This window comes from Scyliorhinus torazame, chromosome 3, assembly GCF_047496885.1.
Source record: "Scyliorhinus torazame isolate Kashiwa2021f chromosome 3, sScyTor2.1, whole genome shotgun sequence".
NCBI lineage: Eukaryota > Metazoa > Chordata > Chondrichthyes > Carcharhiniformes > Scyliorhinidae > Scyliorhinus > Scyliorhinus torazame.
In genome coordinates this window covers 47187542-47213990 of record NC_092709.1, presented here as the reverse complement: position 1 = coordinate 47213990, position 26449 = coordinate 47187542, and the positions used below count along the sequence as shown (strand labels likewise).

The 26449-nt window shown below is 42.6% G+C and overlaps 1 protein-coding gene across 4 annotated transcripts in view; it reads left to right on the top strand.

Moving 5' to 3' along the window:
• Positions 1-26449, top strand: part of rnf150a (ring finger protein 150a) — a 175889-nt gene that overhangs the window by 81407 nt on the left and 68033 nt on the right. For 2 of the 4 annotated variants that reach the window (XM_072495628.1, XM_072495627.1), the window contains 2 exons: positions 9391-9604; positions 11337-11529. The exons of 1 other annotated variant lie outside the window; for it this stretch is intronic. In XM_072495628.1, the coding sequence (XP_072351729.1) occupies positions 9391-9604; positions 11337-11529 (407 nt within the window). The remainder of the gene's footprint in view (positions 1-9390; positions 9605-11336; positions 11530-26449) is intronic. One more of the 4 variants, XM_072495629.1, reaches the window with a different exon arrangement.

The window sequence follows — 26449 nt, the reverse complement described above, 5'->3', positions numbered from 1 at the left end:
AGGGAAGCCAATGCAAACTTTGTGGTGCAATTTTAAATGGGGAGCAGAAACAAAGAGACCCGAGGGTCCACATACACAAATCTTTGAAGATGACGAGCCAGCTTGATAAGGCTGTTAAAAAGACTTCTGGGATGCTAGGTTTTATGAATAAAGGGACAGGGTTGAAATTTAACTTTCAGATCCGCTAGAAGCAGGGGGAGACCAGCAGTGTGTTGGAAACCTGGACTTTAAAGCAGTAGTTTGTTGTTGAAGTTTCTAAAAATTCTGTCTTAGGATGTGAGTATCACTGGCAAAACCAGCATTTGAAGCCATTGAGAAGGTGGAGCTGAGTCTTGAACCACTGAATTCCAATTGATTTAGGTACACCAACAGTGCTGTCAGAAAGGGATTTTCAGGATTTTGATCTGTCAACAGTGAAGATTCAACTGTATAGTTCCAAGAAAGGATGGTGTGTGATTGGCAGGGAATTTGCAGGTGGTGGTGTTCCAATGTGTCTGCTGCCTACAAGTTTGCTGATGATACGACCATAGTGGGCCAGACCTCGAATAACGACGAGTCCGAATACAGGAGGGAGATAGAGAACCTAGTGGAGTGGTGTAGCGACAACAATCTCTCCCTCAATGCCAGCAAAACTAAAGAGCTGGTAATTGACTTCAGGAAGCAAAGTACTGTACACACCCCTGTTAGCATCAACGGAGCCGAGTGGGAGATGGTTAGCAGTTTCAAATTCCTAGGGGTGCACATCTCCAAAAATCTGTCCTAGTCCACCCACGTCGACGCTACCACCAAGAAAGCACAACAGCGCCTATACTTCCTCAGGAAACTAAGGAAATTCGGCATGTCCACATTAACCCTTACCAACTTTTACAGATGCACCATAGAAAGCATCCTATCGGGCTGCATCACAGCCTGGTATGGCAACTGCTCGGCCCAGGACCGCAAGAAACTTCAGATAGTCGTGAACACCGCCCAGTCCATCACACGAACCTGCCTCCCATCCATTGACTCCACCTACACCTCCCGCTGCCTGGGGAAAGCAGGCAGCATAATCAAAGATCCCTCCCACCCGGCTTACTCACTCTTCCAACTTCTTCCATCGGGCAGGAGATACAGAAGTCTGAGAACATGCACGAACAGATTCAAAAACAGCTTCTTCCCCACTGTCACCAGACTCCTAAATGACCCTCTTATGGACTGACCTCATTTACACGACACCCTGTATACTTCATCTGATGCCAGTGCTTGTGTAGTTACATTGTATATGTTGTGTTGCCCTATTTATTTTCTTTTATTCCCTTTTCTTCTCGTGTACTTAATGATCTATTGAGCTGCTCGCAGAAAAATACTTTTCACTGTACCTCGGTACACGCGACAATAAACAAATCTAATCCAATCCAATCCCTTATCTTTCTCGATCAGTGTTTTTCAAACTTTTTTTCCGAGACAACCGGCCAACCTTCAGGACCCACGCCAGCTGACCTTCACGACACACCATTTTTGCTTACATTTAATGCAACAGATGAGCCTGCTTGGTTCTCACAATCTCACTCCAGTCAGATTCACAGGGGAAGAGGGCATTGCGCATGTCAGGCGCAGAGTTCAGCCGATTCCTTTGTGCTGTCTTCATCTTTGTGAGGACGGAAAATGCAATCTCACAGATGTAGGTTGTTGCGAAGGGCAATAGCAACAGAATGCTTGTTTTACTCAGCACTGGATACTGCTTGGAGATACTACAGAATGCTGACAGCCTCATGAATATGTGCCATGTTTTTAATGTGCTGCCACAGATGAGGTGCGGAAGTTCAGTCTCTTCATGTGGAGTCAGCTGTTAATAATTAATTCTGGGGTCTCAAGCGCAAATGAAATTTTCACCCACCTCTTTTAAAATCGGAAACTTCTTCTCTGGAAAGTAGCGACAAAAACTGTTGATCTGCGCTGCCAGATGCGATTGAATAAGGCTTGCAAGTGTATTGACATTCCTTTCCTAATACTGTTTTCTTTGACGTATCATAGCAGTGTGGGGAACATGTAGTAGTTTTGGCTTTGAAATTACACTTGCCAAACTTTCAATTACTTTTGGAAGGCATCAGTGCCAAAAGCAATCATCATCCTTCCCTTGCAATTTGAGGTTCAGTTTGTTTAGAATTGAAAAGATGTCTGCAAGATAAGACATAGCATCCAGCTCTCATTTGCCAGTAATTCCCTGCAAATAGCACACATAGGCTTTGTATCTTGATTTGCATTGGCACAATGAACTGAGCCATACCTTAAGAAATCATCTTTATACCGCTTTGTTCCCGATTTCAGTTTCTTCTTAGTAGGCTCTTCACAAGAGACCTTGGAGCTCTTTATGTAGCTCACACCAGCACTGCTTTGTCTTGCTGTAGACTCTCCTGCCCAGCTCTCTCTTGTAGATTTAGTTGTGAGATCCTGGCTTGTTTATATCTCTGGCTCTCTCTTCCTTATAACAAAACAATCCATCTTCAGTTCTTCACAATCCTGTTACCTTCTTTGCTGGCAGGTAGAAAATGGAGGATTCTCTCCTCCTTGATTTCGCGCCAAAAGCATGGATGTATAGGGTGCGTGACGTCGGTGTACATGCCGGGCACGTGACCTGTTCTATGCCGCTGCTTTTGGTGGGAAGATTGCATTGTTCACATTTAAAGGCCGATCGTGGTATTCTCAACTTAAAAGCTGGTCGCGGCCAATGGACATTTCTCCTACAACTGATGGCACCACAACCCTCCCAACACCCACCCTCCGGTCACGACCAGCAATTTGAAAACCCTATTCTAGATAGCAGTGGTCGCTGGTATGGAAGGTGCTGTCGATGGAGATTTGGCAAGTGGCTGCGGTGCATCTTGTCGATGGTGCACACCGATAATACTGTGTGTCAGTGATGAAGGGAATGAATGTTAAGGTGGTGCATGGGATGCCAATCAAGTGGGATGCTTTGTCCTGCATTATGTTGAGATTCTTCAGTGTTGTTGGAGCTGCATTCATCCAGGCAAGGGAAGAGTATTCCATCACACTTCTGACTGGGCCTTGTAAATGGTGGACATTGGGGAGCCGGGCGATAAGTTAGTTGCTGCAGAATTTCCAGCTTCTGACCTGCTGTCATATTTATTTGGCTAGTTCAGTTAAGTTTCTTGTGAATGGTAACCCCCAGGATTTTGATAGTGAACCCCCCGGGATTCAGTGATGGTAATGCTATTGAATGTCAAGAGGTGATGGTTAGATTCCCTCATGTTGGAGGTGGATATTGCCTGCCACTTATCTGACACAAATGTTACTTGTCACTTACTAGCCCAAGCCTGAATGTTGTCCAGGTCTCTTTGGGAACAGACTGCTTTAAAAGCTGAGGAGTCTCAAGTGGTGCTGAACACTGTAATCATCAGCAAACATCCACACTTCTGACCTTATGATGGAAGAAAAGTAATTGATACATACATAGATACATAGAACATACGGTGCAGAAGGAGGCCATTCGGCCCATCGAGTCTGCACCAATCCACTTAAGCCCTCACTTCCACTCAATGCCAATAACCCCTCTTAACCTTTTTGGACACTAAGGGCAATTTAACATGGCCAATCCACCTAACTTGCACGCCTTTGGACTGTGGGAGAAAACCAGAGCACCCTGTGGAAACCCACGCAGACACTGAGAGAACGTGCAGACTCCGCACAGAGAGTGACCCAGCGGGGAATCGAACCTGGGACCCTGGCGCTATGAAGCCACAGTGCTAGCCACATAGGCTACCGTGCTGCCCATTGATAAAACATGGTTTGAACTTACCCTGAGGAACTGCTGCAGTGATGTCCTGGGACTGAGGTGATTGGCCTCCAACAACTACAACCATCTTCCTTTGTGCTAGGTGTAACTCCAACCCACTGATTCCTGTTGACTTTAATTTTACTGGACTCCTTGATGCCATAATAGATTCAATGTTGTCTTGATTTCAAGTGCAGCCACTCTCGCCTCACCTCTTGAGCTCAGCTCTTTAATCCATGTTTGGACGACGGCTGAAATGAGGTCAAGAGCCAGATAGCCCTGCCGGAACTGAAATGAAGCATCAGCGAATAGGTTATTGCTGTATAAGTGCAGATAGGTAGCACTGTCAATGACATCTTCTGTCACTTCAGTGATGATCAAGAATTAACTGATGGAATGGTAAATAGCTGGATTGGATTTCTACTGCTTTTTGTGGACGGGATGTACTTGGGCAATTTTCTACCAATGTCAGGTAGATGTTAAGCCGCATTTGAAGTATTGCGTGCAGTTCTGGTCACCACATTATCAGGGACATGGAAGCTTTGGTGGGAGTGCAAAGAAGGTTCACCAGGATGTTGCCTGGTCTCGAGGGTTTTGGCTATGAGGAGAGGTTGAATAAACTAGGATTGTTTTCACTGGAAAGGCGGAGGCTGAGGGGAGACCTGATAGAGGTCTACAAAATTATGATGGTGGACTGTCAGAGGCTTTTTCCAAGGGTGGAAGTATCAATTACAATAGAGCATAGGTTCAAGGTGAAATGGGGAAAGTTTAAGGGAGATGTGCGGAGTAGGTTTTTCATGCAGAGAGTAGTGGTTGCCTGGAACGTGCTGCCAGAGGATGTGGTGGAAATAGGCACATTAGCAACATTTAAGAGGCATCGGGATGGATGCATGAATAGGGAGGAATTAGAGGGATACGAACCGAGTAAGGGCAGAAGACTTTTTTTTTAAAATTTGCGCATCATGATCGGCACAGGCTTGGAAGACCAAAGGTCCTGTTCCTGTGCTGTACTGTTCTTTGTTCTTTGTCAGTGTTGTAGCTGTACTGGAACAGATTGGCTAGCGGTGCAGCTAGTTCTGGGGCACTACTACTTCTTCAGCACTACTGTTGGGATATTATTAGGGCCCTTAGCATTTCTGTATCTTTTACCAACAAAGGTTTGTTTTATCATGTGGAGTGAATTGAATCGGCCGAATGCGGTCACCTATGATGCTGGGAACCTCAAGAAAGCTGAGATGGATCGCCCACCGCTTCTGGCTGAAGATGGCTGCAAATGCTACAACCTTTTCCATTGACACGCTGGTTTCTGCATCATTGAGAATGTGGATATTTGTGGAATCTCATTCTCCAGTTTGTTTAATTGCCCACCACTATTCATGGCTCAATGTGGCAGGACTGCAGAGTTTTGATATGATTTGTTGATTGTAGGGTCAATTTCTGTTGTTTTGGCATGCATGTAGACCTGTGATATAGCTTTATCAGCTTGGCACATCATTTTTCGGTATGCCTGGTACTGCTCCTGGTATACCCTACTGCACTCTTCATTGAACGAGAGTTGATTTCCTAACTTTTTAAAACATTTCTCCAATTAAGGGGCAATTTAGCGTAGCCAATCCACCTACCCTCCACATCTTTGGGTTGTGGTTGTGAGACCCACATAGACACTGGGAGAATGTGCAAACTCCACACAGACAGTGATCCGGGTCAAGATCGGACTCAGGTCCTCAGCGCCATGAGGCAACAGTGCTAAACATGCGCCACTGTGCCGCCCTGATCTAGCTTAATGGATAAGGGATATGCCGGGCCATAAGGTTACAGATTGTGGTTGAATGCAATTCTGTGTTTAATAGCACACAGTGTCACATGGATAGCCAGTTTTGCTCTGCTTTTAACCCAGTCACAATATTTACATCTGACCTGAGGGTTTTTATGACCAGTTAACGTGGCTGGGCATGATGGTAACCCACATTGGTCTCCTTCAGTCTCCTTCAGTTCCATTATTTCAAGGGAACCTCAAGGATGATACATGAAAGATGGTAAAGGTGTGGTAGCAAAGTCAAAACTTGAATGTGCTGCGCCACTTCCCTTTCCATCCCTGATGAGATGAAGGAATGTTTGGGAAAGGTGGAAATATGTTTATGGAGGCCCACTATGAGGGATGGGTTTGACATTGCAATACAATGAGTGTGGGTGTCAACCATGGTTGGTCAGATGAGGATGTGAGGACATATCTCAACTGAGAGGGATAGGTGCAGCTGGAGGTGTGTTGGTATGTTGAGAGATGAGCATGCAAAGGCACGGGGAGGTTGAGTAAGGGGCCTTGTACTTGAATGTGCCTTGCTACTCACCTTTCCTGCCCCGATGAGATCATGGAACCTTTTGTGGTACTGTTTCCTGGAGCGAAGTACCACACTCCTACTGACCTCTGCCTCTATGGGCTGGTTTAGCACACTGGGCTAAATCGCTGGCTTTTAAAGCAGACCAGGGCAGGCCAGCAACACGGCCAGCATTCCCGTACCAGCCTCCCCGAACAGGCGCTGAAATGTGGCGACGAGGGGCTTTTCACAGTAACTTCATTTTAAGCCTACTTGTGACAATAAGCGATTTTCATTTCATTTCATTTTCTCTTCCAACTATATTTGCTTTCTGTCAGTGGCTGCCTTCTTCCTTCTGTCCACGAAGAACTGAATCCCCTTGCAGTCCCTTGGAGGCCACTGCATCATGTCTGGGCTGCCTCCTGAAAGGGACTAATGAGGGCCATCATCTAGGTTGCTTGGTTTAATTGATCACTGAACTCAGAAGTTCAGATGCAAATGCATTAGCCGGGACAAGTGCACTATTGAAGCTACTATAGTCTCTTACTGCCAGTTTTCTTAATTGTGAACAGGTCTGAAAGTTAAAATTCAGCTTATTTGAGCTTGATGTTAGATAGTTATATGACTATGTTCCACTAGAGCTGCAAATTGTGAAGGTCAGAGAGTGTGAATAATTGTTCTTTTGACCAGCTGGTGCCAAAAATGTTCATATTTGGAGATAGAGCTTTGGCAACTCTTGGAAATTGTCTGCTTCTTTACTAAGCTGCAGTCACTTGTCCACAAGCAGTCAATATTTCACTTGTTGACAAATGTTTGACCGTGAGTCATCCAGACTCGAAATGTTAGCTCCCTCATGTCTCCACAGATACTGTCAGACCTGCTGCGAGTGTCCAATATTTTCTGCTTTTGTTTCAGATTCCAGCATCCGCAGTAACTTGCTCTTATCTCATTTGTTGGAAAGGGCAGAGTAGGGATGGCTGATTGACTCAATATTGAAGTTGCATGGCAGGTGCCAAGGCGCACTGCTGATGATGGCACACGGTTTGCACATTTAAAAAGCCCTTGTGATTCATAAAGGCAGTAGGGTTGTTTGAATGAGGCAACATAATGCAGTCACACTTGGGGAAGCCGATAATCACGTGAACCCCAAAATCTTATCCTGCAGCTTCCAGACAACCAGAGGAGAATTATTAACTTGTTTTCTTCATCAAGCAGAGCATCAGCCATGTACTTAATTCAGGCGAGAACTGCAGCTAACTGATCTGCTGATATTGCCTGTGAGAGTCTGGAAGGAGTCCGGGACAAATAGATTAAGGGCTGCAGTAACCTTGAATGCAACAAGTTTTGCGGTGTTAACTGTGGCAGTTAGTTGTAGGTCATCTTGCATTACATAGAATTGAAACCTCTGTATACTCTGCTCCTTAGATAAATACAGGTATGTTGTCCTGGGCCTGTAAATTCCTTGGAGCTTTCCTCTGTATCCTTTCAGCTGCAGCTTTTTGCTCTTTTCTCCTGTGCAGTCTCTGCTTCTCCTTCTTAAGAAGCACTTTAGCAGTTCAGAACCAACTAGAAGCACACTCAAAGTGTTTAAAGTGTGGAAACCTATATGTTAATCCAAGAAAATGCCTCATAAAACTATACCAGTGATGGGCAACCTAGGCTAGTGAGTGGGCCATATGTGTGGCCCTCCTTCATCTCAGTGGGCCGCAAGTTTGGAATCAGGCTGGTTCACTAACCATGACCCCCATTTTTAAGATTAAGGGCATTTAATACGCACCAAATATTTTATAACAAGTTATAGAAAATGATTAATCATTAAATATTAATAGAACTATCATTAAACTCAAATGGTAAAAACAAAATAAATATTTACACTTTGAATGCAGAGGGAGCGCACGGCTCTTCAAGTTAATGTTGTGTGCATTCAGCATGCATCTTGCTTCACTTGTCCTTGCTTTATGTGCGTATCACTTCAATCATTCCGGTAGGAAAACAACTAAGCAGATGGAAATCAGTGAATATGGCAACCCTACGCATGGGCAATGGTTAAAGTGTCTTGTGGGCCGTACTCTACCGAGATCGGCCACATATGGCCCCTGGGCTGCAGGTTGGCCACGACTGCGCTATATTGCCTCAGTTGAAAGCTATCAAGGGTCATTTTAAATGTTGCTGGAAATATCTGCTTCCCGACTTGCACTGCTGCTAACGCTGAAAGCAGCTAATTAATTTAAGACTAAAGTTGAAAACTTTAACCTTCTGCTCTGTATGGTTCAGCTACACCCCAAGTGCAGTATTTACTTATTGAACTATCAGATGACTGACCTAACTACATGGATCTGACCATGTCCAACTCAACCTGCAAATGAAGTGGGAAATTATAGCCAAGCACAGAAAAATGTAATGGTTGGCTGTATTTCTGTATTTTGCACAGAATCATATGTGTAGTATACATTCCAGTACAGTAACACGTCATGATTCAATGCATATTGATGAACAAATCCTTATTATTGTGGTTCAGTGTTACCTCACCCCTGTACTGCAGTTTGGTAACACAGCATTGTATAAAAGGCATTAATTTATGGAATTTTAAATACAAAACCAATAGTACCAAAGCAACAATGTCAATATTGTGCAAGGGCTGAGCCAAATCGTTAGATAAATCTGATCTCCAGTGAAACTCTTGCATCTTCAGTTTGGCCATGAATAGAAATAAATACAAGCGTCATCGTTTGCAGCATATTAAGGTTTTGATGAAAGTAAGATTCATTTACCACAGCTTACTTAATGAGTTTGAACAAGTGACTTTTTTAGCAAATAATGTGGGGGTTGATTATGCAAAGTGATGTATTTAAATTGGTTAGCCTGTAACCACTGGTCATTGCTCACCTCACAGTGCTAAGGGGAGATTTGAGGCAGGACTTTCTGAATTATTTCTAAAAGAGAAACATCTGCCACAGTTTAACATGCAGTCTGGTCTGTTGCATCCAAATAAGGAATGAAAAGGTTTGCAAAAAATGTTCTTGATTGGCGTTATCTCCTGGGTTGAAAATGCAACCACAAACTGTCAATTCTGTTTCATTTATTTTGTTTAGTGTTTCAGGCTGTATTTATCGCATCCATTAACAGTTTTGTGTCTATGGCCCTCAAAGTCGTCAACCTTTCCAGCTGTTCTCTTCAATCAATTGTTAACCCATTAAATGTGGAAATTATGAGAAATCACAATTTGCCACACCTATAGTTTATGTTTTATTTATCAGGACCATGAGAGAACTTCTTGTTTAACTTGTGTCCTTTTTCTTATAGCCAAATGCAGATTGTGTAGACGATGTAACAACCGATTTTGAAGGATCCATAGGTGGGCCACCCACAAATCAAATTACAGGTGCCAGTGATGTGACAGTGAATGAAAGTTCTGTTGGCCTTGATCCTCCTGTTCGAACTGTTGGTCTTTCACAGATCATTCAGGACAATGTTAATGTTCAACAAGTCGAAGAGGTCAATATTACTACTAGCAACAGTAAGTTTGACTTGAAATCATATTGCCGTTCTTGTCCCATGCTTTGTTTAGAGATAGGCAAAGAAATGAATTGTACCACTGGGTTGGTCTTAACTCCAAAATTTAAGAATTTGATATTGATTTGTTTTGCCTGAGTTATGTATTTTCATTTTCCCTCAATTTAGAATCAGCTAATGATTTTGTAAAGCACAATTCTAATACCTATCTCAATCCTCCATACGCCACTGCCAAGGACTAGCATGCATTCTCATTTCCCAGGAAACTGTCACCTAAGGAATAATAAAGGGACATGGGAATTGTTGGACAGAAAAGGACCAAGGTCCAGCAAGTTTGCATCAACCATCCTGGTAATTGTATTTTGAAATTACAGACCAGTCAGCTTATCTTCAGTGGCGGGGAAGCTTCCAGAAACAGTTATTCAGAATAAAATTAGTCGTCACGTAAAAAAATGTGGGTTGGTGAGGAAAAGCCAGCGTGGATTTCTAAAGGGGAAATCGTGTTTAAATAACATGCTGGAGTTTTTTGAAGAGGTAACAGATAGGATAGATGAATGTAATGCTGTTGATGTGTACATGGACTTTCAAAAGGATACATTGCCACACAACAGACTTGAGAAAAGTATAGTTTATGGAGTAAAAGGGACAGTGTCAGTTGATAGAGAGTTGGCTGAGATATAGAAATCAGAGATATTTTTCGGACTGGAGGAAGGTTTATAGTGGAGTTTCCCAGGGGTCAGTATTGGGACCCTTGCTTTTCCTGATATACATTAATGATCTAGATCTTGATGTGCAGGGGACAATTTCAAAGTTTTCTGATGATACAAGACTTGGAAGCATTACAAACTGTGCGGAAGACAGTGTGAGCTTCAAAAAGACAAAGGCAAGTTGGTAGCGTGGGCAGATAGGTGGCAGATGAAGTTCAATGCGGAGAAGTGTGAGGTAATACATAAAGGGTACAGAAGGATCTGGGTGTTACTGTGCATAGATCATTTAAGGTGGCAGGACAGGTGTAGAGAACAGTTAATAAAGTGTACAGTATCCTGAGCTTTTTTAATAGGGGCTGAGAGTACAAGAACAAGGACATTAAAGTTATTTGCAAAAAAAAAACCAAATGTGATATGAGAAAAAAACCTTTTCACACGGTGATTCAGGACTGGAATGCACTGCCTGGAAGTGTGGTGGAGGCAGGTTCAATCGAGGAGGCCTTCAAGTGAATGATTATTTGAATTGAAACATTGTGCAGGGATACGGGATAAAGGCAGGAGGAATAGCACAAAGTCTGAATGCTCATTTGGAGAGCTGGTGCAGACACAATGGGTGCTGAATAGCCGTCTCCTGCACTATTAACACCTCTGTGACTCTGTGAAAATGATAACTGAGTTAATTAACCATAGCAATCAGTTTCATCAACAAACTCTACAGCATCAGGAAAAACTGATGGAAAGTTTTGCAAATCATATGTCCAAAGTTACCTTTTTTCTCCCAAGTGTCTACATTTAATACATGACATTACTGATATTATTCTTGTACTGCATCCCAAAATGTTATTTTCTGAAAGAAATGTATTTTCAACCCTTCCTTTATGATGTTTTGAGTCATTGAGATGCATCGCATGTTACCAACCCAGTTCCTGTACAGTATTAAAGGATATTGCCAATGCTAAAGTGTTAGTTATTTTTCCAAAGTATATCTCTAGGGGAAAGAAAGAATTTCCCTATTTGTACTCTGCACAGGTTTGGAGGGGTTGGATGGATATGAGCATTGTGAGTGGAGGGTGCTCAGAAGAATGGAAGAGACTCCACACAATCTATCTTCTCCAAGTTACATCTCCCACACACCATTGGAGACGGATCAGGAGGAGGAGGGCTGGTCCTTGTGGGGAAATGAAGAGGTTGTTACTCTCAACCATTTGGGAGAAACGATTAGGTATGCAGCAATACATTATATAGTGTGGCATCTCCTGTCTGTGTATTGAAATCGGCAGTTATCCAATAACACCATTAGTCAAAAACAATCCACTTGGGCAGGAAAGACATTTTCAAGCACCACCTAGAGCATTTGTAATTATCTCAGACTTTTTTGTAATATTTTTGCTTTGCACTAGCAGAAGAATATGTCTGGATCATAGATGATTTAAAACCTCAATGCATTGAACTATTTTGATTGTATCTGTGACTTAGCAATACTGGTGTTTGGATGTATAAATGGCTAATCCTCACAATATGAGATAATGGTTTATCATAACTTTATTTTCCTAATTCGTTTTGTGCACTATATCAAGTGCAATTTCATGCATGGTGTAAAATTGCTTGTCTCACATCTAAGTTCTAGTACCTGCAAGTCTCAAATACTATCACGGGAATTTCCTTCGGGCTTCTCCCAACACTACATCTGTAGGGACCCCAGGTAGATAAATGAATAGTTAGTGTTTCTGCTGTGGCCCAAATTCTACAGGACCCGAGGCTGAAATTGATATCGAACAGAAATCCCGTGTCTTTTTAGGAATAGCTGCTCCAACATGAGTTCTACAACATCAAGGACAAAGCAATTCACTAAATTGGTGCCTATGCCACTGGACTAAATACCTTCACCTGCACCACTGATGCACCTGTAATGTGTACAATCTGCATAATACACTACAGCAACTCACCAAAGTTACTTTCACAGTACCTCCTCCCCTGCAACTTCTAGCTCTGAACAGAAGCGTAAGAGTGTCACAGAGAAGGTCTCACACCACCTTTTCAGATGCTGGAAGCAATTAGCAGACCAGGCATCAGTCTGTAGAGTGGGAATGTTTGATCTATTGAGTTCATTGTTATGCATTTGAGCATTTAATGATAGCAAATAAAAGGTTAACATTCTAAGAAATAGCTGTGTTTTAATCCCGGAACCAAAAAAGAGAAGTGAACAACAAGAAGTAGGATTCTTTTCATTAGTAAGTGGCTGTAATCAGGCATGGTTTATTTCAGGCTCAAGCATTCCATGTATTTGACTAAAATGGTGCTGCTCCACACTACGCTCTTGGTCCAGTTCAGCAGAATTGTGGCGTCAATTAGTAATGATTTGGAGTACTGCTGTTGGTATATTCATTAGAATAATAGGGTAGATTATTCTTTTTTTAAAAAATATGTTTATTGAAAAAGTTTTCATTCTAAGCAAAATATTTAAAAACTGTTAATTTAAGTTACAATGACAAAGAACATGACAATCAAAGCACTAATTAAGTTAACCCCCCCAACCTTAAACTAAATCCCTTAACAACTGACAATGACTAGCTCTTTAAAAAAGGAAATGAATGGCTATCATCTTAGGTAGAACCCTTCTACCGAACCCCTAATGGTGTACTTGACCTTCGGCAAATGTAAGAACTTGGTCCCCAACCAAGCCGAGGCACTGTATGGAGTAGGAGACCTCCACCTGAGCAGTACTCATTTCCAGCTATTATCGAGGCAGAGGCCAGGGCATCTGGCTTCACCCCGATCTGCAGCACCAATGAGTCTGATACCCCCAAAATGGCCACAAATGGCCACCAGCGGACATGACTCCAGATCGACATTAGGTATCTTTGACGTGGTGCTAAAAAAGAGACCCAAAAACTTACTAACTTGGAACAAGACCAGAACGTAGGAGTGTGGTTAGCCGTCCTCCAAGAACAACGCTCATACCTGTCCTCCATCCCAGAGAAAAAAGTGCTCATCGCTCACCTTAGTCAGATGAGCCCTGTGCACCACTTTGAACTGGATCAGACTAAGCCGAGCACAAGAAGATGTGAAGTTGACCCTATGAAGAGCATGTCTCCATAGCTCACCATCTAGAATAGGACCCAATTCAGCCTCCCATTTCTCGTTTACCTCATTCAATGGAGCTGACTCCACTAATAGGATCTGGCCATATATGCTCAAAATAATCCCCCACCAGGCCCGGCCAAAGACATAATCCTTTTCAGCAGGGAGGAGGCACTGTAGGGATTCTATGATTATTCCATGGTCCTATGAGGGTGGTGCCAAGGGGAAAGAGGGAAAAGCCTTGCACAAAAAATTGCAAATCTGAAAATATCTGAACAGATTGAAACCAGGGATTTTTAATCATTACAAAATTCACTACAATATATTTTATATTTCAGAAATCCAGTTGTAAAATAATGTATAAACGGAATGGGACAGATAATCTCATAATCAAAGACCCCTCCCACCTGGCTTGCTCACTCTTCCAACTTCCTCCATCGGGCAGGAAATACAAAAGTCTGAGAAAATGCACGAACAGATTCAAAAACAGCTTCTTTCCCGCTGTTACCAGGCTCCTAAACGACCTTCTTATGGACTGACCTCATTAACACTACACCCCTGTATGATTCACCCGATGCCGGTGTTATGTAGTTACATTGTGTTTCTTGTGTTGCCCTATTATGTATTTTCTTTCATTTCCTTCTCTTTTCATGTACTTAATGATCTGTTGAGCTGCTCGCAGAAAAATACTTTTCACTGTACCTTGGTACACGTGACAATAAACAAAATCTAATCCAAGAAGAGGAGCAGGAAGAGAGAGAGAGAGAGAGAGATAGGGAGGCAGAAGGATGACTGAAAAGTCTTATGACTGACCCAAAAAATCACACAATTGTGTTCTGCACTTAACAATAATAAGCCTGTGCCATGGGTTTAAATTGAAGCAGATGCACTCTATGGCTTGTTGCCTAGAAAATCATCTCTAAATTGCTTTATTGTTTAACAGAGAAACTTGTTCATTTTTTGCAATGTTTTCTCCGTGTTTAGATTTAATTTGAATGCAGAAGCTAGATTCCAATGAAAGATCTGTTTTTTTCCAAGTATTCTTTGAATGATGATAAAATGCCTTGTGCAATGTCCAAAGTTGAAAGATAAGGTTGAAAGTCGGCTTGCGGTCTGATTAAAATGCAGGTGCAGCATTTTTTGTAAAACTCAATTAAATCAAATGTCTTTGACTTTTTTGCTTGTTGTTTTGCGATTACTAAGGAGTTTGGCTGCATTGGGATTGATATAGAGATAGGTAAGCGCATAGAAGCAGATCCTGTGGACCACTTTGGAATTATAGGATCATTAATTGCTGCCATTTGTGGAACCAGGCTTAGAGAAGAATATTTTGCAGTGAGTTTGAGTGAATTTTCTATCTAGTTGAAGGTGATGGTAATGAATAAGACAATAAGTATGTAGTGTGCAATAAAATTAACCTTATGTCTTATGTTCAAGCAATCTGTAAAGAAATATTTAAATTTGCAATGTAAAGATGAAACAAAACAAAATTATTGTTCTAGTGCAGGTTAAATGAAGCCTTCCAAACAATTTTCCCAGCAACTGCTGCCTATTCCCTAAATTATACTGAGTTTTTGAAAGTCTGAGGTGTGATCTTTCCAATACTCAGTCACTAGTACAAATCTGTCACAGGAGGTACACTGTCGTAGAGAGGAATTACAAGTTTATCTGAGAATGTGTTGCCCATGGGAGTGAGTGCCAAGTCCAGTCTTAAGGTAAAATGAGGGAATAATTGGACCAAGGGGAGTGGAGAGAGAAGGAGAATGGGGGAAAGGAGTGTGATCAGGTTAACAAAGGGAAGGAAGAGGCCAGAATTTTTTCCAGCAGGCCCAAGTCCCTTGCGCTTTGTGATCCCCACATAAATAACCTCCATTTAAACACTTTGGGCCTGATTTTAGCTCTGTACGTGGATGGGTTTTCAGTTAGCTTAAATGGGGTACTTTAAAAGAGGGATTTTCCCCTCCTTACTTTGGTAATATTTACATCTTTAATTAGAGTAGTAGAGCTCTGGATACAGTTATATTCAGATGTGTCCATGGCTTGCTCCTGCCAAGGTCCTGCCGAGATTATGGGGAGGCGGTGGCAGAGTGGTATTGTCACTGAACTAGTAAGCCAGGAACCCAAGGGGGACCTGGGTTCGAATCTCACCATTGCAGATGGTGAAATTTGAATTCAATAAAAATCAGAAATTAAAAGTCTAATGATGATCATGAAACCATTGTCATTTGTCACAAAAAACCATCTGGTTCACTAATGTCCTTTAGGGAAGGAAATCTGCCATCTTTACCTGGTCTGGCCTACATGTGACTCCAGACCTACAGCAATGTGGTTGACTCTTAGCCCCCTCAAGGGCAATTAGGGATGGCCAAAAAATGCCAGCGATGCCCACGTCCCATGAGCAAATAAAAAAAATCATTACTGTTCTAACCAAGAATTGTAAACTCAATTCTGCCTGGCTGAAACCTGAACCAAAACAGTTTAAATGTATCCTTAGTGATTTGCTGAGATAATTAATACTATAATTTTGGTTTGGTTTATCAGGTAACATATGTTGGCAATGTTCTCTTTGTGATCGTAAGGTAATTACAAAGACAAACATTGGCATAAAAAGCGTGACTATTTTTGTGTGAACACACAATGCACTTTATTTTTACATACGTTCTGAATTTTTCTTAGCTGTTATAGATAGCCAAGTTTTCTTTCTCTCTGACTGTCCCCCTCCATTGCATTATTTCCTTTTGAATCCCTGAGTGCTCTTTGTTCATATGTTAGTTTTGACTGTAAATATCAGTGGATTATTTCATCCCTCGGTACATCGCAGTCAAGTATAGTCCCTTCCTTGCCCAATGTTCACACATTAAATGAGAAATTGATTAGGAGCAGAAACTCCAGCTATTTTTCCCCTCAGTCCTAACCTAGTGGTACCAAAGCTACTTGCAGCACCTTTATTGCCTGTCCTGCTGAGATCAAGTAATATAGCACATGTAGTGATCAAATCTAGGGCTTCCCTGTCTGTTATTATTCCTTACAATAGTCATAGCCAAGCCACACAGCTTAATGTGTGTTTGGAAGCAGGATTAGTGGTTCTGGGTTAGCAAATTTCTCTGCTGGCTGGCTTGCAGAGGGCAGTAGACCAGGTCCAATATTCTGGAGTTTACATGGTAATCTTGAGATTTGGGAGTATTTCTGCATATTTTTGCCACAAGAGTTTAAATGATTGTGATAGAATCCGTCAACAGAGTAGGTGGCACATGACTATGGAAGCAGTGGGATTGATGGGTCTGGTTTCCTTTCTCACTCCAGCAATGAATACATTTCCATCAAAATTATGAGCCAGAAAACAGGAAAGTTGTAATCATTATTTTACTTGCCTTGATAATACACAATGTTTGAAATTTTAATGTGTTGGATTGGATTGGATTTGGATTTGTTTATTGTCACGTGTACTGAGGTACAGTGAAAAGTATTTATCTGCGAGCAGCTCAAACAGATCATTTAGTACATGAAAATAAAATAAATTAAAAAGAAAATACATAATAGGGCAACACAAGGTCCACAATGTAAATCTGTGTTTTACACCTTTGATTGATTACTTTGTTATTCACCAAAGCTTAATTGTACAAAAGCTTTATTTCTATCTAAGTTTAGTTTTCTTCCAAATCGCATCCCAGAAACAAATACGTGAAGAGTTACTCCTCTCACAATGGACCTATAAAAGTAAAACTTTTCACTTAATAAATCCACAAATCTCAAACTTATTGATAAATTTTACTGCTATAACTCTTTTGCCTCCTTACACACCCATAACCAAGACCCTATACCCTATTGAGACCCTGAACATCCTAAACACCCAGTTACATGTTCTCCTTCACCTCTATCTCTTCACAATCCCACAGTCCTAATAATTATTTTTTGAATTAATCAAGGGAAGTGGGTGTTGTTGTCAAGACCAGCATTTATTTCCCATCACTAATTACCCTTAAGTGCTGAAATTTGTCTTGTGAAGTTAATTTCACAGTAACAAGTAACACTTGCGCCACACAAGTGCCAGGCAATGCCCATCTCCAAAAAGAGAGGATCTAACCATTGCCTCATGACATTCAATGGTATTACCATCGCTGAATTCCCCACTATCAACATCATAAGGGGTTACTATTGGCCAGAAGCTAAACTGGACTAGCCAAATAAATACTGTGGCTACCAAAGCAGGTCAAAGGCTAGGAATCCAGTGGTGAATAACTCTCCTTCTGACCCCCAACCTGCCCCAAAGTAAGTTACTGCAGTGCATCTTGTAGATGGTATACAATACAGACACATTGCCCCAGTGTTGGAAGGAGTGAATGTTTAAGTGTTGAATGGGTGTTTTGTCCTGGGTAATATTGAGCTTCTTGAATGTTGTTGGAGCTGCACTAATGCAGGCAAGTCAAACGTATTCCCTCACATTCCTGGCTTGTACCTTGTAGGAGGTGAACAGGCTATGGAGAATCAAGAGACATTTTGTGAGGTGAATGCTCTGCCAGATTATTTATGCGGTTGGTCCAGTTAACTCCCAGGAAGCTGATGGTGGGAGATTCGATGCTGGCAATGCACTTGAATTGCATGGGGAGGTCATTGGACTTGCTCCTGTTGGGAAAGGAACAAAGAAAGTTCAGGGAAAGAGGCAGTGCTTGCTCTGAAAGAGAACCAAAAGAGAGAGAAAGATATCCTGAAGAATTTGAGATTGATCTTAAAAAAAACCAATGAAAGCGTAAATTCATATTGCACCTTTAATGAAATATCCCAAGGCAGGATATCACAGGAACATTATAAAACAAAATATGACACTGAGTCACATAAAATATATTCGATCAGATGACCAGAAGCTTGATCCAACAGTAAGTTTTAAGGAGTAAATAAAATGCTGCGGGTGCTGGAAAACTGAAATAAAAACAAAATGCTGGAAAAACACAGACCTGACAACATCTGTGGAGAAAGAGACGGAATTAGCATGTCAAGTCTATGTAATATAAAAGGCCTAGCTAGGCCAATTCAGAGGCTAAGGAACTTCTTGGAAATTCTTCTCTGACTCCTGAAGGTACACAAAATGAGTTGCAAAAGAGCACAATCTCCATGGGACGGGTCATCCAAGTTCCAAACTGTCTTTCATGCACAGTGGTATCATATTTAGCCAGGAACATGCAATGGCCAGATGAGATTTACTTTGCGGAAGTTTGTTGGTAATGTTTAACCAGGACAAACTGTTTTATTGCTGTAATCTATTATGGTTTTACCATCCAACATTTAGGGTGGGACCATTGCATTAACATTAACACTCCTGCTTTGTGGTGGAGATTGTACTTGCATTGTAGTCTAGTATTTTATTTGTGTGAAAGTCAAAAATACAAGCTTTTTGACTACATCTGAATACTTGCTACTAGATGGAAGCTGCCAGTATATTTGATGCACAAGTAGGGTGGTTGTGTGAATGCATTGGTTCAATGCTGCCTTTGATCACAAGCTTAATGACAAGGGAAGATCCTTATCAATGGTACCTGGCCTTGTTGTCAGTGAAGTTTGATAGCCGCAAGAAGACTATTTCAGTTCAGTCCCTGGTGCTTGGATGTTCATGTCTGTAGAACTGCTATCCTACAAAATAGAATACTGTGAATATTGCTAAGAGTTAGTTGCAGTCAAAGTAAATGCCACTATTATTTGAAGTGGTGTAAATTGATTCTTGTGGCCAACTGCATCCAAAATTCTAGGGTAATGAAGACAAAGAGTGCTTGTCCAATTTACCCTGAAGTATAATCATGTGATATTTTCGAGGGCAAAATATGCTAATACCTCCTCTGTAACTCCTGCATGATCCATAACTGTTTGATTGTTGGACGTGCATCCGTATGGTTAGGCCCAGATATTGATATTTTATGGACAGTTCATCCGTTGCCAGCAAAAGCTGTTCAGAAGAACAGAAGCAACTGAAACAATCTGATATTGTAGAATAATTAATTCACTGATGATTCAGTGCAATCCCGGGTTCATCGCGTTGCCAGATGGTACATTGGGAATAAAGAACAATGATGGCTGTAATTTCCCAGATCCCAGACACCTAATTAAGAGCAACAGTTGCCATTTCAATCAGTTTTGGGCAGAATGAGAAACCATTTTTCAGAATTTTCTGTTTCCTTGTGAGGTATCATACATGTTATTATGACATGCTTTTGGGATACTTAAGATACCCTTAAATCGTTTTTTAAAAAACTCTTACTTCACAAAAATTAGGCCCCGTAGAGCAAAGAGTTTCAATGCTGGAGAATGAATCACTTTGGGTACTTCAAGCCTGGAACAAACCGGTCAGCTGTAGCGCAAGCTTAATGACGAGGGAAAATTCCTACACTCTGTCCATACTAAATATTTTAACCCATGCTGTGAGAGTCTTTATTCCCCATTTTCTGCACCAGCTAATAATGTAAGTACCTCTTTGTGAAATTACCAAGTTAACCCTGGATTGTCCTGATTCTGGGAGTTTTGTGCTTTGAATCTTGGAATTATCAAATTAAACCATAACTTTTTCATTATAGCCACCAGAGATGGAACTATTCCAGCATTCTCATCTGGAATCAGATCCAATGAGAAGAAAATAACATGCTAGCTCACAACTCCACACTGCCTTCTTTAAAATTGCTTTAATTCAGATACAATGGGGGGATGGGGATGCTGTTTTCCAGCTTTGGGTTTAGGCGGGGAGTTAAATTTCTTAAAAATTATATCTGGTCAGGAGCCTAACATTGTCCCTCCTTCTGGATTGGAAGACAAGTTGGCGGATGCACACGTGGATGGCAAGTCATCAATCAGTGAAACTGAGGATCTGCACCATGGACTGGTGAGAGGCTGATGCTCACAGCACTCTAACTCTTTGAGTTCTTTCAGTGCTAAATGAGTGACTGTCAGCTTCTTGGAAGTAACTTCACCTGTCTTACACTTACCCTCAGCTGCACTTCCCTGCTGCTAGCCTTCAGGGTGGTATGGGAGTTGCTTATACAACTCTACTTTGCACCTCTGATAAAGAACACTTAGCCACTTGCTGCTCAACTGAGCAGAGTTGATGATCACAGATACAGCTCCAAGGAGGCAAAATCCCCAACACAGGCTCTAAGTTCAGAGGATCAGCTTTCTCATTTTTTCACGGCAGGTTATTGCTGATATCTGCAAACTCCTGGAACAAATCCTTCTTCTGAGTTAACTTGGTGGGCACTCAGTGTAGTGGCCATCCTACTGGCTGTCACTAGAGGACCACTCCAACCCTCAAACCAGGTTGTTGCCTCTCCTCAGGTTGTGTGCTGTCTTCTGCAAGGAGAGAAAGCAGAATGGTGTTATATATTACCAATAGCGCGTGTGGCTAGCAAGACAGGATAATATTTGTGGAGGGTGGCTGTGTAGCATAAGTGTGAGAGGGTGTAGAATAAGAGGTGTGAACATTGACTCCACTGATGGGAATGTGTGGAGATGTCTGGAGAGAGAGGAATGACTGCAGCTACAAGAAGTGTTGTTCTAATGAATACTGTGCAGGAGAATCCTAGGAAAACCAGGTGAAAGGGTGCAGGGTGAAGATCCCGCCTTCCTCTGATCAAGTCCAGGGTGGGAAGCCTGCCCAGAGACTAATTAAGCCTTTAAGTAGCCTCTTGAGGGCCTTCTCCCAGTGAGCCAGAGAAGACACAGCCAGAGTGAGACAGAACCAAGAGTGAGTTTGGGAATTTGAATCTAGGTGGGAATTGGAAGCTGGGTGGGGAGGAAGTGCTTTCTATCCCTGGTAAGTGACTGGTAAGTAGTGCTTCTGTTTTCTTTTTCTTTTCATTGGTATATTTATTAATTTCTTTTCTTCGTCGTTTAATTTTTATTTATTTATTTTTATTTTTTGGGGGAGGGGAAATTGTAATTGTTGAAGTTAACCTAAAGGTGTAAGACATGGCAGGAGATCTCAGACCCGTGTCATGCTCCTGGTGTGCGATGTGAGAGCTCAGGGACATGTCCACTGTCCCTGGCTCCTTCACGTGCAAGAAGTGTGTCCAGTTGCAGCTCCTGTTAGACTGCTTGACGGCTCTGGAGCTGCGGATGGACTCACTTTGGAGCATCCGCGATGCTGAGGATGTCGTGGATAGCACGTTTAGCGAGTTGGTCACACCGCAGGTGAAAGGTACTGAGGGAGATAGAAAATGGGTGACCAAAAGACCGAGCAAGAGTAGGAAGGCAGTGCAGGTGTCCTCTGCGGTCATCTCCCTGCAAAACAGATATACCGCTTTGGATACTGTTGAGGGAGATGGCTCACCAGGGGAAGGCAGCAGCAGCCAGGTTCATGGCATCGTGGCTGACTCTGCTGTGCAGCTGGGCAGGAAGAAGAATGGCAGGGCTATAGTGATAGGGAATTCAATTGTAAGGGGAATAGACAGACGGTTCTGCGGACGCAATCGAGACTCCAGGATGGTATGTTGCCTCCCTGGTGCAAGGGTCAAGGATGTCTCGGAGCGGCTGCAGGACATTCTGGGGGGGAGGGTGAACAGCCAGCTGTCGTGGTGCACATAGGCACCAACGATATAGGTACAAAAACGGGACGAGGTCCTACAAGCTGAATTCAGGGAGTTAGAGGTTAAACTAAAAAGTAGGACCTCAAAGGTAGTAATCTCAGGATTGCTACCAGTGCCACGAGCTAGTCAGAGTAGGAATGTCAGGATAGATGGGTGAATGCGTGGCTCGAGAGATGGTGCAAGAGGGAGGGATTCAAATTCCTGGGACATTGGAACCGGTTCTGGGGGAGGTGGGACCAGTACAAACCTGACGGTCTGCACCTGGGCAGGACTGGAACCGATGTCCTAGGGGAGGTGTTTGCTAGAGCTGTTGGGGAGAGTTGAAACTAATGTGGCAGGGGGATGGAAACCGATGCAGGAAGTTGGAAGGTAGTAAAACAGGGAAAGAAACAAAAGGCAATAAGGGGGAAAGTGTAAGGCAGAGAAGCGATAGTCAAAAATCAAAAAGGGCGACAATACAAGGTACAGTGACTGAGGGGAGCTGAGTGAATAGGACCAGGAATACTAAAAGGAATAAAACGGGAAGTGAAAACATTAATGGTAAGCGACGCGGCAGGCTGTTACATGAAGATATGGGTTCAACGACAAGGAAAATTAGGAGAAAGGCTAAGAGGAAATATAACTTAGGAGAGGTTACTGATCGAGGTGTTAAGATTCAGAACAGAGGTAAAAAAGCCAACATAAGTGTACTTTACCTGAATGCTCGTAGTATTCGGAATAAGGTAAATGAGTTGATGGCGCAAATCATTGTGAATGACAATGATTTAGTGGCCATTACTGAAACATGGTTAAAGGATGGCCACGACTGGGAGTTAAATATCCAAGGGTATCAAACTATTCGGAAGGACAGAGTGGATGGTAAGGGAGGTGGTGTAGCTGTGTTATTTAAGGATGACATCCGGGCAACAGTAAGGGATGACATCGGTGCTATGGAGGATAAGGTTGAATCCATTTGGGTGGAAATCAGGAATAGTAAGGCGAAAAAGTCACTGATAGGAGTAGTCTATAGGCCACCAAATAGTAACATTATGGTGGGGCAGGCAATAAACAAAGAAATAACTGGTGCATGTAGAAATGGTACAGCAGTTATCTTGGATTTTAATCTACATGTCGATTGATGTAACCAGGTCGGTCAAGGCAGCCTTGAGGAGGAGTTTATAGAATGTATCCGCGATAGTTTCCTAGAACAGTATGTAATGGAACCTACGAGGGAACAAGCGGTCCTAGATCTGGTCCTGTGTAATGAGACAGGATTGATTCAGGATCTCATAGTTAGGGATCCTCTCGGAAGGAGCGATCACAATATGGTGGAATTTAAAATACAGATGGAGGGTGAGAAGGTAAAATCAAACTCTAGTGTTTTGTGCTTAAACAAAGGAGATTACAATGGGAAGAGAGAAGAACTAGCTAAGGTAGACTGAGAGCAAAGACTTTATGGTGAAACAGTTGAGGAACAGTGGAGAACCTTCCAAGCGATTTTTCACAGTGCTCAGCAAAGGTTTATACCAACAAAAAGGAAGGACGGTAGAAAGAGGGAAAATCGACAGTGGATATCTAAGGAAATAAGGAAGAGTATCAAATTGAAGGAAAAAACATACAAAGTAGCAAAGATCAGTGGGAGACTAGAGGACTGGGAAATCTTTAGGGGGCAACAGAAAGCTACTAAAAAAGCTATAAAGAAGAGTAAGATAGATTATGAGAGTAAACTTGCTCAGAATATAAAAACAGATAGTAAAAGTTTCTACAAATATATAAAACAAAAAAGAGTGGCTAAGGTAAATATTGGTCCTTTAGAGGACGAGAAGGGAGATTTAATAATGGGAGATGAGGAAATGGCTGAGGAACTGAACAGGTTTTTTGGATCGGTCTTCACAGTGGAAGACTCAAATAACATGCCAGTGACTGATGGAAATGAGGCTATGACAGGTGAGGACCTTGAGAGAATTGTTATCATCAAGGAGGTAGTGATGGGCAAGCTAATGGGACTAAAGGTAGACAAGTCTCCTGGCCCTGATGGAATGCATCCCAGAGTGCTAAAAGAGATGGCCAGGGAAATTGCAAATACACTGGTGATAATTTACCGAAATTCACTAGACTCTGGGGTGGTCCCGGCGGATTGGAAATTAGCAAACGTGACACCACTGTTTAAAAAAGGAGGTAGGCAGAAAGCGGGTAATTATAGGCCAGTGAGCTTAACTTCGGTAGTAGGGAAGATGCTGGAGTCTATCATCAAGGAAGAAATAGCGAGGCATCTGGATGGAAATTGTCCCATTGGGCAGATGCAGCATGGGTTCATAAAGGGCAGGTCGTGCCTAACTAATTTAGTGGAATTTTTTGAAGACAACATTGGGGTAGATAACGGGGAGCCAATGGATGTGGTATATCTGGATTTCCAGAAAGCCTTTGACAACGTGCCACACAAAAGGTTGCTGCATAAGATAAAGATGCATGGCATTAAGGGGAAAGTAGTAGCATGAATAGAGGATTGGTTAATTAATAGAAAGCAAAGAATGGGGATTAATGGGTGTTTCTCTGGTTGGCAATCAGTAGCTAGTGGTGTCCCTCAGGGATCAGTGTTGGGCCCACAACTGTTCACAATTTACATAGATGATTTGGAGTTGGGGACCAAGGGTAATGTGTCCAAGTTTGCAGACGACACTAAGATAAGTGGTAAAGCAAAACGTGCAGAGGATACTGGAAGTCTGCAGAGGGATTTGGATAGGCTAAGTGAATGGGCTAGGGTCTGGCAGATGGAATACAATGGTGACAAATGTGAGGTTATCCATTTTGGTAGGAATAACAGCAAAAGGGATTATTATTTAAATGATAAAATATTAAAACATGCTGCTGTGCAGAGAGACCTGGGTGTGCTAGTGCATGAGTCGCAAAAAGTTGGTTTACAGGTGCAACAGGTGATTAAGAAGGCAAATGGTATTTTGCCCTTCATTGCTAGAGGGATGGAGTTTAAGACTAGGGAGGTTATGCTGCAATTGTATAAGGTGGTAGTGAGGCCACACCTGGATTATTGCGTTCAGTTTTGGTGTCCTTACTTGAGAAAGGACGTACTGGCACTGGAGGGTGTGCAGAGGAGATTCACTCGGTTAATCCCAGAGCTGAAGGGGTTGGATTACGAGGAGAGGTTGAGTAGACTGGGACTGTACTCATTGGAATTTAGAAGGATGAGGGGGGATCTTATACAAACATATAAAATTATGAAGGGAATAGATAGGATAGATGCGGGCACGTTGTTTCCACTGGCGGGTGAAAGCAGAACTAGGGGGCATAGCCTCAAAATAAGGGGAAGTAGATTTAGGACTGAGTTTAGGAGGAACTTCTTCACCCAAAGGGTTGTGAATCTATGGAATTCCTTGCCCAGTGAACCAGTAGAGGCTCCTTCATTAAATGTATTTAAGAAAAAGATAGATAGTTTTTTGAAGAATATAGGGGGAGGGGGGGAGAGAGAGGAGGGAGGGGGGGGATGGAGGGGGAGGGAGAGGGGGGAGGGAGGGGGGGAGGGGGATGGGAGAGGGAGGGGGAGGTGGATGGGAGAGGGGGGAGGTGGATGGGGAGGGAGAGGGGGGAGGTGGATGGGGGAGGGAGGGGGGATGGGGAGGAGGGAGGGGGGGGTTGAGGGGGAGGGACGGGGGGGGGGGGAGGAGGACCAACACTGCCTCCCAGAGAAAAGTGAAGCAGGGCTACCATTGATTCTCCAACTGGGTGAGAGCTGCATCACCCACATCAAACCCCAGCCAGTGCAAGCCTTGGCACATGAAAGGCTTATTTCACCTCCCGTGCTCCGTTACACTCCCTCGCCCCTACCTTGAGAAAACCTGGATCCGCATGGTGCATTGTTTGCAAGTTGGAGAGACCATACTTCTGCTGACTTCCTTGGCGACTCCTTTGGAATGAATGAATTTCATCTGGAGTTCATTCTTATTCCTGCCTTAAAAGATGACCAGACATGATGTGTGGATGATCTTGGTGTTATAATTCTGTGACTAGCTACTACTATGTGTGAGACTGGCCTGATTCCAGTTCATAAACCTGATGTATTCTGTGTGCGCATTTGTGCAGATGAAGCCAGCTGCTTGGTGAAGCCTTTGGAATCCCAGGTCCATAATATAACTCTGCTCTTGAGTATCTTTCTTATTTCATTGATGGAATTACTTGTCATCGATCAGGCTCCGAGGAAAGCGTGACCATCTATGTAACCATGATTTTCCCAATGCTGCTTAGGATTGCTCCTTTTAGAGAAGGTGTGGGGAATGGGATGGAGGGTGTCAATGGTGCATGAATATAACAATTGTCCTCAACTGCCATCTGTAATGAGAGTTCATTAATGACAAAGTATTTTGAGTAACCGCAGTCCTGACATTTGCACCTAAAGATAGTATTCCAGTTTACAGGGATCGTGGAATTGCTAGTCTTAATAATCAAAGCTTTTTCTAAGTTATTTAAGCCTGTCTAAAGACCTGGATTTCTATTCCAAGTTGGGACACT